The sequence below is a fragment of the Danio rerio genome, chromosome 1 (genome assembly GCF_049306965.1).
Source record: "Danio rerio strain Tuebingen ecotype United States chromosome 1, GRCz12tu, whole genome shotgun sequence".
Taxonomy (NCBI): domain Eukaryota; kingdom Metazoa; phylum Chordata; class Actinopteri; order Cypriniformes; family Danionidae; genus Danio; species Danio rerio.
Window position 1 is genome coordinate 41,882,082 of NC_133176.1, and position 16,496 is coordinate 41,898,577.

The 16,496-nt window shown below is 35.0% G+C and overlaps 1 protein-coding gene across 32 annotated transcripts in view; it reads left to right on the forward strand.

Annotated features, from left to right (window-relative positions):
• The window catches only part of wdr17 (WD repeat domain 17), a 47,044-nt gene that overhangs the window by 21,618 nt on the left and 8,930 nt on the right, over positions 1 to 16,496 (forward strand). For 7 of the 32 annotated variants that reach the window (XM_073946736.1, XM_073946725.1, XM_073946740.1 and 4 more), the window contains 18 exons: positions 439 to 690; positions 1,201 to 1,323; positions 2,579 to 2,766; positions 4,464 to 4,632; positions 4,754 to 4,845; positions 5,219 to 5,301; positions 5,415 to 5,501; positions 5,604 to 5,768; positions 6,954 to 7,156; positions 11,190 to 11,339; positions 11,426 to 11,556; positions 11,637 to 11,762; positions 11,897 to 12,052; positions 13,785 to 13,849; positions 13,936 to 14,068; positions 14,186 to 14,277; positions 14,359 to 14,458; positions 15,698 to 15,837. In XM_073946736.1, the coding sequence (XP_073802837.1) occupies positions 439 to 690; positions 1,201 to 1,323; positions 2,579 to 2,766; positions 4,464 to 4,632; positions 4,754 to 4,845; positions 5,219 to 5,301; positions 5,415 to 5,501; positions 5,604 to 5,768; positions 6,954 to 7,156; positions 11,190 to 11,339; positions 11,426 to 11,556; positions 11,637 to 11,762; positions 11,897 to 12,052; positions 13,785 to 13,849; positions 13,936 to 14,068; positions 14,186 to 14,277; positions 14,359 to 14,458; positions 15,698 to 15,837 (2,455 nt within the window). Of the gene's footprint in view, positions 1 to 438; positions 691 to 1,200; positions 1,324 to 2,578; positions 2,767 to 4,463; positions 4,633 to 4,753; positions 4,846 to 5,212; positions 5,302 to 5,414; positions 5,502 to 5,603; positions 5,769 to 6,953; positions 7,157 to 11,189; positions 11,340 to 11,425; positions 11,557 to 11,636; positions 11,763 to 11,896; positions 12,053 to 13,784; positions 13,850 to 13,935; positions 14,069 to 14,185; positions 14,278 to 14,358; positions 14,459 to 15,697; positions 15,838 to 16,062; positions 16,084 to 16,496 lie in introns of all 32 variants that reach the window. The other 25 variants (XM_073946699.1, XM_073946690.1, XM_073946637.1 and 22 more) reach the window with 7 other exon arrangements.

Below are 16,496 nucleotides of genomic sequence, written 5' to 3' on the forward strand. Positions count from 1 at the left end.
CCTGTGGAGTTGTATGTACACTAGGCAATATGCCCTGCAGGCGTTAAGGTGTTTAATGTGGTGTGCATTTTTACACTCTAAGTGGAAAATATTTTACACTGCTTAGGTATACATTTGTAGGTGTATTGAAAGTGTAACCTGGACACTTTGCTGGTGGGACTCATATAGATACCAGAAATGTGTTAAATTCAACACCTGTGGTGTAAAATGTACACTGGAAAATTTTCTGTGTATGAAATGTTGCCTCAGATGTAAGGAAAAAATGCTCATCAGTTGTGTTGAGTGAATTTCCAAAGGATTTGTCATATTAAAAACCATGCACAGTAAGACATCTAAGCAGTCTTTATTTTCACTACAGTGGGGTCATTTATATTAATAATTCTCATTAGAACCGTTTTAAAAAAGCAACCTTTGTTTCCTTTAATTTCCTCACCCCAGGCTCAAAGCATCAGAAGCATGTACTGCGTCCAGAGTCATTGGAAGGCACAGATGAGGAGGATCCCATCACCGCTTTAGAGTGGGACCCTCTCAGCACAGACTACCTACTGGTTGCCAACATGCACAACGGCATCAGACTACTGGATTCTGAGTCTCTATGTTGCATCACAACCTTTAGTTTTCCCAGCGCTGCTGCATCAGTGCAGTGCCTGGCCTGGGTGCCCAGCGCCCCTGGCATGTTTATTACAGGGGGTAAGAAAAACACACACAATCACCAATTAAAAATGGTAGTTTTTAGCTTAAAGTGACAGTTCAACTAAAAATGTTATCTTTTACTTACCTTGCACTTGTTAGAACCAAACTGAGTTTCTTTTTCCCGTTGAACACAGAGGAATGCTTTCTGAAGTATGTTAGAAACCGGAAGTCATTAACTTCATCCATTGTCATCCATTGTAACTTTTCATACTCTCAACATCATTGGCTATGAGTTTTCAACATTCTTCAAAATCTTTCTGTTTTGTGTTCAACAGAATAAAGAAACTCTTAAAGGTTTGGAACCACTTGACAATGAGTAAATGGTACATTTTCAGTTTTACTATCCCTTTATTGGGCTAACTTTGGATCTGATATTTAGAATTATCAACATGTGTTAAATACATTTACATTTAAATGTTAAACAGCAGTGAACCACCTTAGTTTAAAATTTACACTCAATCATATATTTACAAGTTTTAAAAAAATGTATTATTTTGAATTCCTAAGATTCTCAAGTTGGTGTGCTGAGAATATGGAACGTATCACGAGCGACTCCTCTGGATAACTTCAAACTGAAGAAAACTGGCTTCCACGCACTTCATGTTTTAAACTCCCCACCAGCAAAGAAATGTATGTGTGTATATTTTTACCATATAGTGCATATCATAAATGAGCACATGCTTACAAAAATTCATATTTTTTATCAATGTCTCAGTTAATATTAACAATATATATTGCTTATACATAAGAAGTGTAGTCAACATCTTACAGGCATCGTAACCACCTGGTCGACCTTTTATTTATTATCATTATCATTATTTTATTTAATTTCTTATTACCATTTATCAGAGTTGTGTCAGTATATCCTCCAAGGCAAGCGAGGGCCTAAATAATATTTTCAAGCAGTGCACCTTAGAGGGTTAAGCAAATAAAACAAATACATTTACAGCCGAGAAAAAATATTGAACACGTCACCTTTTTTCTTAAAAAGCATATTTCTAAAGGTGCTGTTGACTTGAAATTTTCCCAGCATGTTGGTAACAACCAAATAAATCTATAAAGGCAAAGAAAACAAATCGAATTAGTTTACAAATTAAGTTTCACATAATAAAATCAAATGATGCAGAGAAAAAAGTATTGAACACATGAAGAAAGGGAGGTTTTGAAAGGCAATGAAAGCTCAGACAGCAGCTGAAATCTCTTAGTAGTTCTACTGCAACCCTCTGCCCTTCCTCATTATAAAAAAAAATATCAGCTGCTTCAGTCAAACATCTACATTATCAGGATGATTAAGATGACAACAGGGTGAATATTTCAGCAAGACAATTATCCAAAACACAGCCAAGGAAACTCTTAAAGGGTTTCAGAGAAAGAAAATCAAGCTGTAGAATGGTCCAGCCAATCACCTGAATTGAATCCAACAGAAAATACAAATTAAAGCTCAGATTAGACGAGAATAAAACATCACCAGCAAGATTTTTACACTCTTTGAAGTCTGTGAAAAATCCCACTTAAGCAATTCATGTGACTTCATTCTCTATATGAGAGGCGTCTTTAAGCTACCATCGCCAAAAAAGCCTTTTAATAAAGTATTAAATGTGTTTCAGTAGTTCAGCACTTTCTAACAGTGTCATTTCATTGTTATTACACTTAACTAATTTTCCAGATTTTTTTGTTGTTGTTTGTTTGTTTGTTTTATTTTTATGTTTGTATTGTTTGAGTTTTTACCAAATTCTGGTATAATTAAATTTCATCATTTCCTTTAGAAATACTATTCCCAGGAAAAAAAAAAAAAAAAACATGATGTTAAGAGCAAAAACCTCTGAGTGCCATCGAATTCTTTATTCAATAGCTCATATTGATTTTAGTGTTATCTGTCTTTTAGCCTTTAGCTCGAATTCTCCTTCCAAGAATCACTACACCTCCTCCACTAGCGAGGCCGTGCCTCCACCCACTCTTTCCCAAAACCAGGCCTTCTCTCTCCCACCCGGTCACGCTGTCTGCTGTTTCATGGATGGAGGGGTTGGACTGTATGATATGGGCGCCAAAAAGTGGGACTTTCTACGTGATCTGGTAGGAAAACTGTTAACTGTTGGCTAACATAGACTGGAAAAAATCCTTACACTTAATATATATACTTAATAAACAGGGATTTTTATTAGTGCTGCTTTGTGGACAACAAACAGTAGATGTATTTAAGGAAGAAGCAGTGGCTCAAAATGATGTATTTATATTAGTCATCCAGCTTTTGAAGAGGTGCCCTTCAGTACTAGTGCTGATTTTAAAGGTTAATGAGAGTGCATGTTGTTTGTTTCCTACAAACAGCTCTTGCCTTTGCCTTGATTGCTGTTAATGACAAAGAAAATGCAACATAACCTTTTTTAACCCATGTTGAAGTAAGAAGAAATTGGCAACAGGGCACTGAATTATTATAAATTAATGCCCACCTTAGGTTATGATGCACCCACAAAACAAAATGTACAAATCCTGAATGTCCATTAATTTTGCTAAATGGTTCAGCAGTTGTTTTCAATATTTCAATGGCTTGAAGGTAATTATTTTGTTTGTGCTGCACCAATTCAACATGTACTTCTTATTTGAGGACTTGTGTAAAACATGTTCCTCAGCTTGTAGGCGATATAAATTATCCTTTTTTTGTGTGTGTATTTCAATTCAGTATCTGTTGATATTTTTAAAAGTTAAAACATGTTATTTTATTACTATTACTGTTTTTTGTTTTGTTTTGTTTTACTGTTACTTTTATACTTTTTCAGTTTTCATATACATTTCTGAGTGTGATGAGCAATGATTGGTCATTATAGTATGATGTTTTTTGTCCAATGTTTTGCATTATTTTCTAGAATTCTATTTAGCCTATATTTATTTTATTTAAATTTTAGTATTTGGCCAGTGGAGAAATTAAAATGGTCATGCCAGACTGAGTCTGGTTGCTTTCAAGGTTTTTTTACTTCACTCGCCTATCGGTGAAGTTTTTTTCCCTCTCCGCTGTCGCCTCTAGCTTGCATGGTTTGGGTTCGGTAGATACACATCGATGAATTTCCTCTGTTTGGACTCTCAGTAATGATTTTAAACCAAACTGAACTGAGCTGAACTGAACTAAACTTAAACACTAAAAACTGAAGTACTCTGTTCCAATTACTATGACCATTTATGTGAAGCTGCTTTAACACAATCTACATTGTAAAAGCGCTATACAAATAAAGCTGAATTGAAAAAAAAATGTATTTAGTAATTGAATAATTAAACTTAAAATGTATGTATTTAAATATAAATTAAACTTTTAGTACATTTATTCAAAAATATTTTCTTTTTGTTAGTAGCCAAAACAGCATCTATATTATCATTTTGTAATTTTTATGAGTATGTTCAATTAAAAATGAACTCTGGTGCACCCTGGAAAAGCTTTGTTTTGTATTTTAGGTCTTAAAATGACCATTTGAACGCTAAGAAAACCTAAAGTAAATGTATTTTTATTTATTTATTTTGCTTTGGTATATTCATACTAAAATAATCAAACTACAAATGTGAATGAACCAAAAAATTAATCCAATATGCAAATTAAAACACAAACTAAAATTACAAAAATGAATCAAGCAACCTTTAATTCCAGCATTCTTTCAATAAAAAGCAAACAATAATTAATTAAGTGAAATTTATTAATAAAAAAAAATCTACAATTTCAACAATGGTATCACAATAATAATATAATTATTAATCAAGGATTTTTATAACATTTGTTTTGCTCGCAGGGTCACGTTGAAACTATCTTCGACTGTAAATTCAAGCCAGATGACCCAAACCTTCTAGCTACAGCTTCATTTGACGGGACGATAAAAGTCTGGGATATAAACACACTAACTGCTGTGTACACATCTCCAGGCAATGAGGGAGTAGTTTACTCTCTTTCCTGGGCCCCTGGTAAGACCGATGCACGATATTAGAACGGGCCAGTAAAGTTTCAGGTTGGTTTTGTTTTTTTGTGGCTATAGTATTCAGGAAAACCTTTTGTTTGTTTCTCTTCGTTGATTGTAACTCGAAGGAGACTTGAACTGCATAGCAGGAGCCACGTCACGGAATGGCGCCTTCATTTGGGATGTTAAAAAGGGGAAAATGATCACAAGATTTAATGAGGTAGGAACTGATTAGGAATTTGAATTCCTGTTCATTTTTTATTGTTTTTAAGTTTTGGTCCATGCAAAGATCTAAAAGTAATTGTTTGTTTTCAATTAAAATGACAATTTACCCCTAAATTACAATTAAAATTGTCATCTTTTATTTACAGTCCAGTTGTTCCGAACCTGTTTGAGTTTCTTTCTTGTCGAACACAAAAGAATATATTTTTAATATAAAAAAAGGAAACTCATAAAGGTTTGCAACAACTTGGTAAACTATTCCTTTGTTCATTGCTTGTTTATGTTAGTAAATAAATTAACTAGTTTGGTAGGTAACACTTACTGCACATTTTTAAATGTGTTTTAATAACAAAACTATAATTGAGTTGCAGCATGGGAAAAATGGGATCTTTTGTGTCGCTTGGAGCCATAAAGACTCCAAAAGAATAGCCACATGCAGCGGAGATGGATTTTGGTGAGTGTGTTTCAATTTTAATTAATTCCTTACAGTTCTCTGTGTGTCTATTCATTTGTTAAAGTCATATTATCTTCATAGACATTACATTCTTACTTTTTTTGTGATTTCAGCATAATTCGCACCATTGATGGTAAAGTTTTGCACAAATATAAACACCCAGCAGCAGTTTTTGGCTGTGACTGGAGTCAAAACAACAAGTGGGTGCAATAATGAGGTGTCAGAAATTTTTAATAGTATTACTTTCTCTTGTCATCACAGTAGTAACGCAAAGTTTATTTGTTTCACTTAATCTCATGCAGAGATATGATCGCCACTGGCTGTGAGGACAAGAATGTTCGAGTCTATTACTTGGCCACCAGTTCAGACCAGCCACTGAAAGTTTTTACAGGTCACACTGCCAAAGTGTTCCATGTGCGCTGGTCACCTCTCAGAGAGGGCATACTGTGCAGCGGCTCTGATGATGGGTAATCTTTCAATTCAAATCTACATATACACATTGGAATGTTTGGGGGCTTTTTACTTAGATTACATATTGAATTTATGTTTTTACTAATACATTATGTTCATTGAACTCCTGTTAAATAATCAAAAGACAAAATATACCACTTTACTTAAGTATTAAGCGGTTTGACCATTTTCAACTTTGATAATAAGACATAAGAAATTTTTTTGAGGAACAAAACAGAGTAATAGTATCATTTCTGAAGGATCACATGACACTGAAGAATGCTGGCTGCTAAAATTTTGGCTTTGCCATCACAAGATATTTAAAATTATATTAAGAATATAAAATATTTAGAAGAAATTGTAATAATATGCAGCCTTGGTAAGTTTAAGTGTCTGAGAAGAACAACAATTTATAATCAAAGTCCAAAAACATATGCTTAAACATGCTCCATGTACTAAGGTAATTGCAATTAATTATGCATAAATACATGCAACTAAACCTAAACCACATTATCTTAACCATATATCATGTACCATATATATGTAATCAATTACTATTACTAAGCAGTTAAATTAATTGCCAAAGTGTAACAAGGACATTTAAAGTAAAGTATGACCTCAAAAAGATTATTATTATTATTTTTAAATCTGTAAATAAAAAGAATTTGGTAAACATTACTTGACAATACTTCAACATATTGTTCTAAAACAGGGGTGCCTAAACTCGGTCCTGAAGGGCTGGTGTCCCGCAAAGTTTAGCTACAACTTCCTTCAATACACCTGCCTGGAATTTTCAAAAAGAGCTTGATTAGCTGGTTTAGGTGTGTCTGATTGGGGTTGGAACTAAACTGTGCAGGACACTGGCCCTCCAAGACTGAGTTTGGGCACCCCTGTTTTAAAACATCAGCTGCACAGTCTACAATTCTAGTTATTAGAAACACATGCCTCATAACATGCACAAAACTACTTCCATGTTTTTAATATGACTTCCATGTTTTTGTGTGTAAGTTACATTTTTCTCAAGATTTTATTTCACTAATAAACTGTAAAAGCCATTGTAAAATCTTGGGGGAGAACAGAGTGGATCATTCCAAGTTTTGACACCACTCTAGGGCATTTATAGAGTAGCGCTGATCAAATGGTTGTGTGGAATTGTGTGATGCTACATTCACAACACATGAATATGTGTTTATGTTGACCAGGACTGTCCGTATCTGGGATTATACCCAAGACGCTTGCATTAACGTGCTAAGTGGTCACACCGCTCCAGTGCGGGGTCTTATGTGGAACACAGAGGTGCCGTATCTTTTGACCTCAGGGAGCTGGGACTACACCATTCGTGTCTGGGACACCAGAGACGGCACCTGTCTAGACACTGTTTATGACCATGGAGCTGACGTCTACGGTAGTGTATGAAATTCATAATTATATACTGTAGATGGATTTCTGTGGAAGAATGACAATTCTAGTTTTTGCCTAAATTTGTTAAGACATGCTTTATCACCCTCCAGAAGTATATACTTTTTCAATAACAATCAGCTTGATTTAGGTGTCAGATACCACATGACTAAGTAACTGGATGTAAAATATTTATTTGAATTGAAATATTTAATTACAAATGATTGCTCCGATAAATCATCTCAAATAAAACGATTGCTAGCAAGGGGAGAATTGAAACTAGGCAAACATTAACAAAAGTTGCATTTATCACATCACATTTAACAACACAAAAAAAGAGATGTATGTGGAATTTCAGATTAAAATTAAAGAATCTAAAGTTTTAGATTCTTACCTGTTTGTTATAATAGTATCCATTATAGCATACAAAACAAGTATCATGGTTAGAAGCCTGCAACAATACTACATTATTATTAATACTGAAGGCCTCTGATTTGATTTTAAACATAATCAACAACTATAAGAAGCAAAAGAGAGTCAGCTGCAATTGTATGAAACAATTCCACAAAACCACCACAACATAATACAATAATAATAAAACTGCTACAGATTTGCAAAATGGAACTTCCACTAAAACAATCAACATAAGTAATCAGATTACACCTTTTGTACAAATGTAATTAATAATAACAACATTATTCATGAAAATAAGATCAAAACATGTCAAATTCTTAATTTAATCTTCAGAAAAGTAGATAATGCACTAAGAATGTTCATTTGAGTAACTTGTTTGTGTTAATGACTAAGACCAGGTTTTTAAAAACAGGTGGGAGGCGTGCGTTGGCACAAGGCCGTAGGCCGAGTGCCTTAGCGTCCAACCCGGGCTGATATACAGCCATATCGCACTGCTACGAGTGTGATATTGCGTTTATACAACAGTTCAACAACATAATCGTGTATATAAATAAGAAAATCAAACACGGAGAGTCTAAAAACCCCTTTTCTTTCTTCCGCCATTCATTCATATCTGCAGCTGATGTCAAAACAGCAGAAGCTGTTACTAATTCACCAACGTCACTTAGACCTAGTGTTTGAATGATTCTCTGTCTAAAGTGATGACAAAGCAGCTGATTTTTTTCACTTTAAAATTATAAGGCTGAACGTGACATGAAATGCCCTTCATCTACAGAGATATCTTCGTACTGTGTTACAGTCTACAGTATTTCTCTGTTGCAATAGGGATATCACAAAAATTAACCCCGAAAAAATCAGACTGCTTTAGTGTTTGCGATAAGGAAAAATGCTAAACACATGCAGACTTTGCTTATTATTTTGCTTATGTTTGCTTATTTATCTGCCAACTCAACACACATTCCTGATATGCGAGAAAATCGGTATAAATACAGCACTACAACATACAAAAGTGAGGCATCATCTAACCAGCCCAAATGTCTCTGGAAACCTGATCGACCGGGAGGAGGGGGTGTTCGGGGGTGAATAACACTGTTGAGAAGCAGGACAGGATGCAGTGGGTTTTGGGCGGCCGCTGCGATCGGGTACTGTACCTAAGTTTGCAACCCGGTGGTGTTTACAGAGAGGGGGGGGGGGGGGGGGGGGTAAAATTACGGGAGTTTTTTAGGAAGAAATAAAAATGGGATAGTTGCGGGAGACAGGTCTGAAATATGGGATACTCGGATGAAAAACGGAAGTGTTGGCAGGTATTGTTTACCAGTTAATAATGATTTGATCTGCTATAGTTAGAAATCAGACTGTTATCAGCTTCTAACTGTAAGGGCTTATTATGCGGTTCTGTCTCCATCTTGTGGATAGAAAGTGTCAACCGCCTTTGCTCTACACTATGCCCGTCGACGAGATCTCGCAGAAATTGTAGATATTTTAAAAAAGGCACTGTTCTTGCAAATAAACTGCATAGTTGCAATCTAAACAACTACATTCAAGACTAAAAAAGACTCAAAAGTATATTTTGTTGTCTAACAACGTATTTGTCAAACTGTAGTCTCTGTTTGTTGCTGGCTGTATTTGAGCCGAGTAATACATAAAGGGTAAAGAGGCTGTACGGATGCTGATATTACTTAAATATATCTTGGCTATCATCAACCAATAAAAATATATATTTTATTGGATTTACTACCATTTTCATGGTAAGTGGTTGCAAAGGTTCAAGAAACCCTACTTTTTTTGAGATGTTAACAGATTTCTGTGTTGAGCATCAATTAAGACAACGTCAGCACCTGTTAACTAGCTTTAATTGTGGGGAAAACTGGATAATTTTGAGCTTTTGTTAGCTAAATTCATCTTCCAGGTTTAAAATAATTTTTGGGCTTGAATCAAAATCAATGACGTAGAGCCGATATGCCTGTCCAGTGATGATGTGTTGGTTTCTCATTATTATTCATGGCTTTAGTTTTCTTGGATAGTTTTCTTATCCTATGAGAAGACCCGGCTTCTTAATTATTCATGAGAACATGTCGTTTCTGAAGGCAAGGCAGACCTGCCAAGCTGTGAGACTACGTCTGCGCACAGTACGCAGTATTAGCTGTTCATAAAAGGTTGTATATGTTTGTTTCTATGATCCATATGGTTTGTTGCATGACTTTTCCTTGATCCTGTCAGGGCCAATACAGCAAAGCTGTTGGTTTGCAGCAAGCATTTTTGTCGGCAGAGCTGTTCAAGAATTGGAAAATGGGAGACTTTGTCTTTTATATGTTGAGTTCGTTCCCATTCAGAAACATCACCTATATCCATGCTGCTGTGTTCGGCTATTTTTAAAAACATACAGATTACCAGCAGGGCTAATGGTTAAAATAGACAAGGCAAGAGACCTGCTGGGATTCAGGCGGAGAGAAGTCCTCTTCATTTATAGTGTTTATATAAACACGATTATCTTTATAATGATATAAAAATTGTGGTTATGTGTATGCCCACCCGGAATCTGCGCGCGTAGAATTCCGCAGATTTTCCGCAGATTTCTAGCCCATCATTAATTCTGTTTATTTACTTGAGTAAATGTGTGTAAATCTATATTTATTCAGTTTTTTTATTAATTTCAGTAATAATATTGACTAATCTGAAAATGTTCATCTGATTTATGTACAATGCAGTTTGTACAGTAATATTTTCTGTCTTTTACTAGATATATTATATGACAAACTTGCTTTATTTACTAAATAAAGTGAATCTTATTGGATTTGCAGATGTTTTTTTTTTCATATATTAAGGTGTTTTAGTTATGATACTCCCAAAATAATTCTGCAGAAATCTTCAGACTTTTACCAAAATTCTCAGCTGAAATAGAAAAAACATCCGCAGATTCCGTCCGGCCCTATTATGTGTATATGAAATTACAAATAGCATATGTAGCAGAGCATTAAATTACTGTTCATTTCTTTCATTTTAACTTTGTAAACTATAAAATCATGGGTTTTCTTATGGTTTGTGTTGCAAGCCAATTGACAATTGTTCACTCTCCTCTTTTTCACTTGCTTTGCCAGTCAAGCTCACTCCTGCCTCTGCACGCCCATCATAAAGCATTTTTTCAAAGGGTATACTTGAACTGAAAGAGGGGGGTTTCATGACCCTTTAAACAAACAAATTGTATTGAACATTACTAAATTATATGTATTTGTTTAAATTCAGCCCATATAAATAGTTTGCAACCACTTACCTTTAAAAAAAAAATTAGTAAATCCAATTAACAATTTTTTTCAGTGTATTAGAATTTTAAATAGTACATGTTATTATTGCTACTTCTAAGATTGGTATAAAAAAGAACCACTAAACTACTGGTATCAGATATCACTCTGAATAATTGCCTGCAGTTAAATTTGTATTAGCTAAAATTTTAATATCAGTACATCTCTAGTTCAAAGACCTTAATAGATAATAGGGTAACAGTATTTTTTAAAGGATGCTTTATTTCCTTTATTCAGAAAATGCATGCAGTAGCATCATTGTATGTCATTTCAAGGCAATTAATACATAATTTAAACAGCTTTATGACACCATGTGATATCCCCCAGGTCTGACATGTCACCCCAGTCGTCCATTCACCATGGCTTCCTGCTCCAGAGACTCCACGGTCAGACTTTGGTCACTCACTCCTCTAATCGCTCCCTTAGTAGTCAACATCCTCACTGACCACAGCTGGGACGACATTATTGGCAACACAGGTTAAAACATATGAGCGTATTAAATTCACTCTGCATACATTGCTTTTGTAAAGGCATTAAAGCCTTTTTAATTTTTACAAATCTAGATCGTGCTATGGTTCCCGGGGCTCCTCCTTTGTTGTGTGGAAAGGTTTCCCGAGATATCAAACAGGAACTAGATAAACTCTCAAGTGACGTGCGCATGAAGAAGCTGCGGTGGTTCTCCGAGTGTTTCTCCGTGAGTCAATCTCAACACAGAACTCTCACTGGACTTTATGTAGACATCTATATAAAGGGTTATTTGCTTTCTCTGTGCAGCCACCAGGAGGGAGTCATAACCTGTGGGATCTGGTTGCTGTAATCAACGGACAGGATGATAGTCTTCTTCCGCAGTACTATGGGCAGGGCATCATGCATATGAAACACTTGGTCCGCTTTAAAACTGTGAGTGTCTAAACAGAGATGGAACTTTCTAATAATGCCACAATTGAAATGGAAAAGCTTTCTGGATGTGAAGCTTTCTGATGAATATTGTGCTTTTAGTATTTCTAATGTAGTTTACTCTGTCTTTCATGTAGTCTGAAGCACAAGAGCTGACCATTGTAAAGATGTCAAAGTTCGGGGGAGGTATTGGAGCACCGAGTAAAGAGGAAAGGCTCAAGAATGCAGCTGAAATCCATATCAGACTGGGTCAAATCCAGAGATACTGTGAGCTCATGGTGGAACTGGGAGAGGTAAAATCTTAAAAATGCTGATGCTTATTTTCTGATGATTATTTTCTTATTTTCTGATGCTTGTTTTCTTATGATGATTACTATTTTCTGTGAAAAGTTCTACTTAAGTGTTTTAAGTGTTTAAAACAAGTTATTTCTGTTAAAGAAATAAATAGGGCGTATTATGCAAAAATCACTTTTATAAGGGGTTTAAACACAGTTATGTGGCAATAGTGTGTAAATATAATCAGCTTCTAATGGTAAAAATGAACTAATACTGTTTTTTAATAATCACCCTTTATAAAAACAGTCTGCAGAAACACTCTGACATTCTCCCTTTGTACATGTCATAAGAGGGGGAAAGCCCCGCCCATTAGTAATGATCTTTCTCTCTCTAGCACAGACAGCCCTGAGTGAGAAGCAGCCATCTGCCATTAAAGTTTACCTGCCAAAGATAATATCAGTGACTCAGGGGAATTAAAAGTATCCAGTTTTACGATTTAGTTTTTTTTTTTTCAGTTATATATTCAGATTTTCACAGAGATAACATTGGTCAGGCGCATAGCCACTTGTAGCTTCGTCCTCTTTTTTTAAAAAAGGAGCACAATCTAATTGGAATTTAAAGCATCGGTCACCAAATTGGCATGATTTGAATCAAAGCCTAAAAGTGTCAGTTTCAAAGAGTTATAACAATTATTTGTGGGGTATATTGAGCTGAAACTTCACATTTACACACTAGGGACATCAGAGACTTTTTACATCTTCTGAAAAGGGGCATAAAAGGTCCCCTTTAATAATTTTTTTTAAAAGGTCATTTATTTCTGTGATAAGAAAAGTATAATAATTAACATAATTACTTAGTATTACTTAAAATTACTTAGTACTTTGTAGAAGTCAATAATGTTGGCAATCATAAGAAAAAAAATTTGTCTAAGCTAACAGTTGCAATTTAGATTTAAGCTTAATAAAAATTCTTATAACACCAGGACTTTGCCTACAAAATGCTACACACCTCTTTTGATGAAACTTATTTATTAACTTAAATAACACTTATATATGCGGGCTGCACAATATTAGAAAAATCTAATCTAATCTGTATATATTGCTATATGAGTTCAGTTTCACTAGTTGTCTTAAATAACTCTTTGGATAGAATTGATCATTTTAGATGGATTGTGATGATTCTCTAGGGGAGTGTATATGCATAAAATATAAGAAACATTCTACAAGCATAGATAAATTAAATGAAAAAAAAAAGATACAAATTATATAAACGGCATTTTATTATTTTCCAAGGAGTTGAACTGGGTTGAAGTATACAGTAATTAAATAATCAAATGTAAAAAAATTACTGCAAAGTCTTTGTTTTATAAACAATTCAATATAATTTATCATCATTAATTTGTCAAAGTTACAAACGGTACAATTTCTTAGGCATGAATGCTTTTAAAACCCTCACACATCCTCAAAAAACAGTTGCAAAATGATCAATTAAAATCCAGACTCAACATTGCGTGTACATACGCGATGTCATTTTTGTGAATGTTTACATTGCGATATCGATGCTAAATATATATATATATATATATATATATATATATATATATATATATATATATATATATATATATATATATATATATATATATATGTATATATACATATATATACATATAGACACACACACACATATTAGAAAAGGAAATATGTCACGTTTCAGATGGTGATTTTTGATGTTTTGTTTTTTGTTTAGTGGGAGAAGGCTCTATCCGTGGCCCCTGGTGTTTCCATGAAATACTGGAAAAAGCTCATGCAAAGGTATCTCCTATTCAGTACTCATTTACATTTTTGAATGAGTTGTTGTAAACAAACCATCATTCATTAATCATTCACCATTGATGCAGGAGAGCAGATCAGCTCATGCAAGAGGGCAATGATGATGTCATCCCGTACTGCATCGCCACCGGTGAGGTAAAGAAGCTGGTAAATTTCTTCACCTCCAGAGGTCAGCTGAAGGAAGCTGTGCTTGTGGCTCAGGTACAGGCAACTGTCATCTTTTTTTAACACACATTTAAAAGTTGTTGCAAAACCGAGCCTTTGTAATGAATGTCATATGATATACAGGGCAATTCTGACTGTGCTTTGTTTCATCAGGGTGCCTGTGAAGGGAATATCCATGTCCCTCAGATAACATCAATAAACCATGCAGCAAACTCAGACAATGACAACATAGAAAAGTACTGTGGGTAGGTTACACTTAGCTTAAGCCACTGTTGAGTGTTTAACCTCTCATTTTCTTACCCACTCTGCCCTTCTCCTTTGTTCAGGATGTTGCACAGAGTGTGTAAAGAGCTGGCAGAGTGGTATTTTCAAGATGGCTGTGCTGTGCTGGCAGGTTGCTGTCACCTAGCTGTAGACAACACAGAAGTAAGCTCACACCTATAGTAACATTTATATTCAGCCTTTAATTATATCATATCATTTTTGGACAGTTTAAGAACATGATGATAAATTCATACAATTAATTATCTTAATAGTTTGCGATGAGCAGTTTTTTCAGTATAATCATCGGTCATATATACTGTACATATTGATTGCCTGACTGACTTTGGATTGGAAACTTTATGTACTGTATGTAGCAGAACACAAAATTATTAGCCCTTCTGCGAAAATATTATTTATTCAAATATTTATTCATTCATATTTTTTTATTTGCTGTTTAACAGAGAGACAAAAAATTCTACACATATTTACACATAATTGTTTAGTAAAAAAAAATTGCCATGATAACAATACACACTATTTTACTAGTTATATTGCAGTATACTAGTATTCAGCTTAAAGTGCAAATTAAAGGTTTAACTACTAGGTTAATTAGGCAAATCACTTGACAACATTGGTTTGTTCTGTAGGCCATTGAAAAAATTAAGTCTCCTTTGGGGGCTAATAATATCGACCTTGGTCTAGAAAAAAAATTAAATAGGAAATTGAAAAAAAAAAATGTCCATGTTCTGTTAAACATCACTTTAATATTAAACATACAATATATATTTCAAGAGTTCACACTTAGCTGATGATTGATTATAAGCTAGTTTGGCATGCTGTCTCAAGAAAGAGCCATGAGCTCAAAAGGTCCTTGAGCCCTGGGCTGCCTCCCGTTTGCAGAGCAAAAGGGGAGAATTGAGCTCAGGTAGGTCTCGAGAAGTCCCCCTTTTTTGATAAGAGCTGATGACAGAAAATGATTGCTATGGGGAGATATTCATCTAGATGAGAGCTTGACTGTAGTACTAAATTTGGATTAATCAATTAACTTGTAGTGCATGTTTTTGGAATGTGGGAGGACACCAGAAAACCCTGGGGAAACCCACGGGAACACGGGAAGAACATGCTAACTTCGCACAGAAACGACAGCCAGCCTGTTAAACGACTAAAACCGGTGATGATCTTGCTGTGAGGCAACAGTGTTAATCACTGGGCCACTGTGCCGCCCTATGAAGGAAAAGGTGGAGGAATAGTTAATAGTTAATATTTTATTGACAGTTTTTAACAAATATTTCTGTTTCCATTGTTTTTGTAAACTTTGAACTAGTGTGTAGCATTATTGGCTGACATGAAATGTTAGGCCAAAGTTTAGATATAAAGTGGAGTTTTATCTTGTTGTCTCAGCTGGCCCTGGCGTCTCTGATCCGAGGCAATGAGCTGGAGCTGGCGGTGTGTGTGGGCACAGTCCTGGGAGAATCAGCCAGTAAAGCCACCCACTACGTTCTGGAGCTTTTGGCCAGAAAATACATGACCACTGCCACCTGGTAAGTGCAAAACTGCTTCGTGCATCTTCTCTTGTCTTCTTAAAATGAGAATGGTTATCAGGGTTTTGTTCAAAACTGTAGATCACATTTCACACTTAATAGCTTGCATTTCCTTTTAATCCAGTTCATCTCTTATCATCAGTCATGCACAGAGATTTTGACTTGAAGCTGATACTGTAGGCATCCTTCTCACCTCTTACATTTTTCATTTCCATCTCTCTCCAGCTTTCCATCTGTGGCACACAGGTATTTTCTTTGCCTTTCTTGTGTCGTTCAGTTTTCCAGTGGTTAATGTGAAACTGGTACTTAAATAGTTATTAAAAACCGATTGTATTATTTCCACAAGATTTCATTTTTTGTAATTTTTCAATGTATTCAAAAAGCTTTAACAACCCATTTTTCATCAAGGTATATGTTTGCATATACAGTAGCATTCTTAGAAACCAATATTAAAGGTTTAAACCTCCCAGAAATAATTAATGTTGAAATGTCATAATGTATTCACCACCATGTACCACGCCACACTTTGAGCAAGATCTTATTGTAGGGATGAATAGGGATGGTAAGAGAACAAAAGAATAAAGGGAAACAGAAGTAAGAGGATAAACAGTGAACAGGTAGGTAGGTTGATCGGGCGTCCTATGATGATTCCCAGAGAC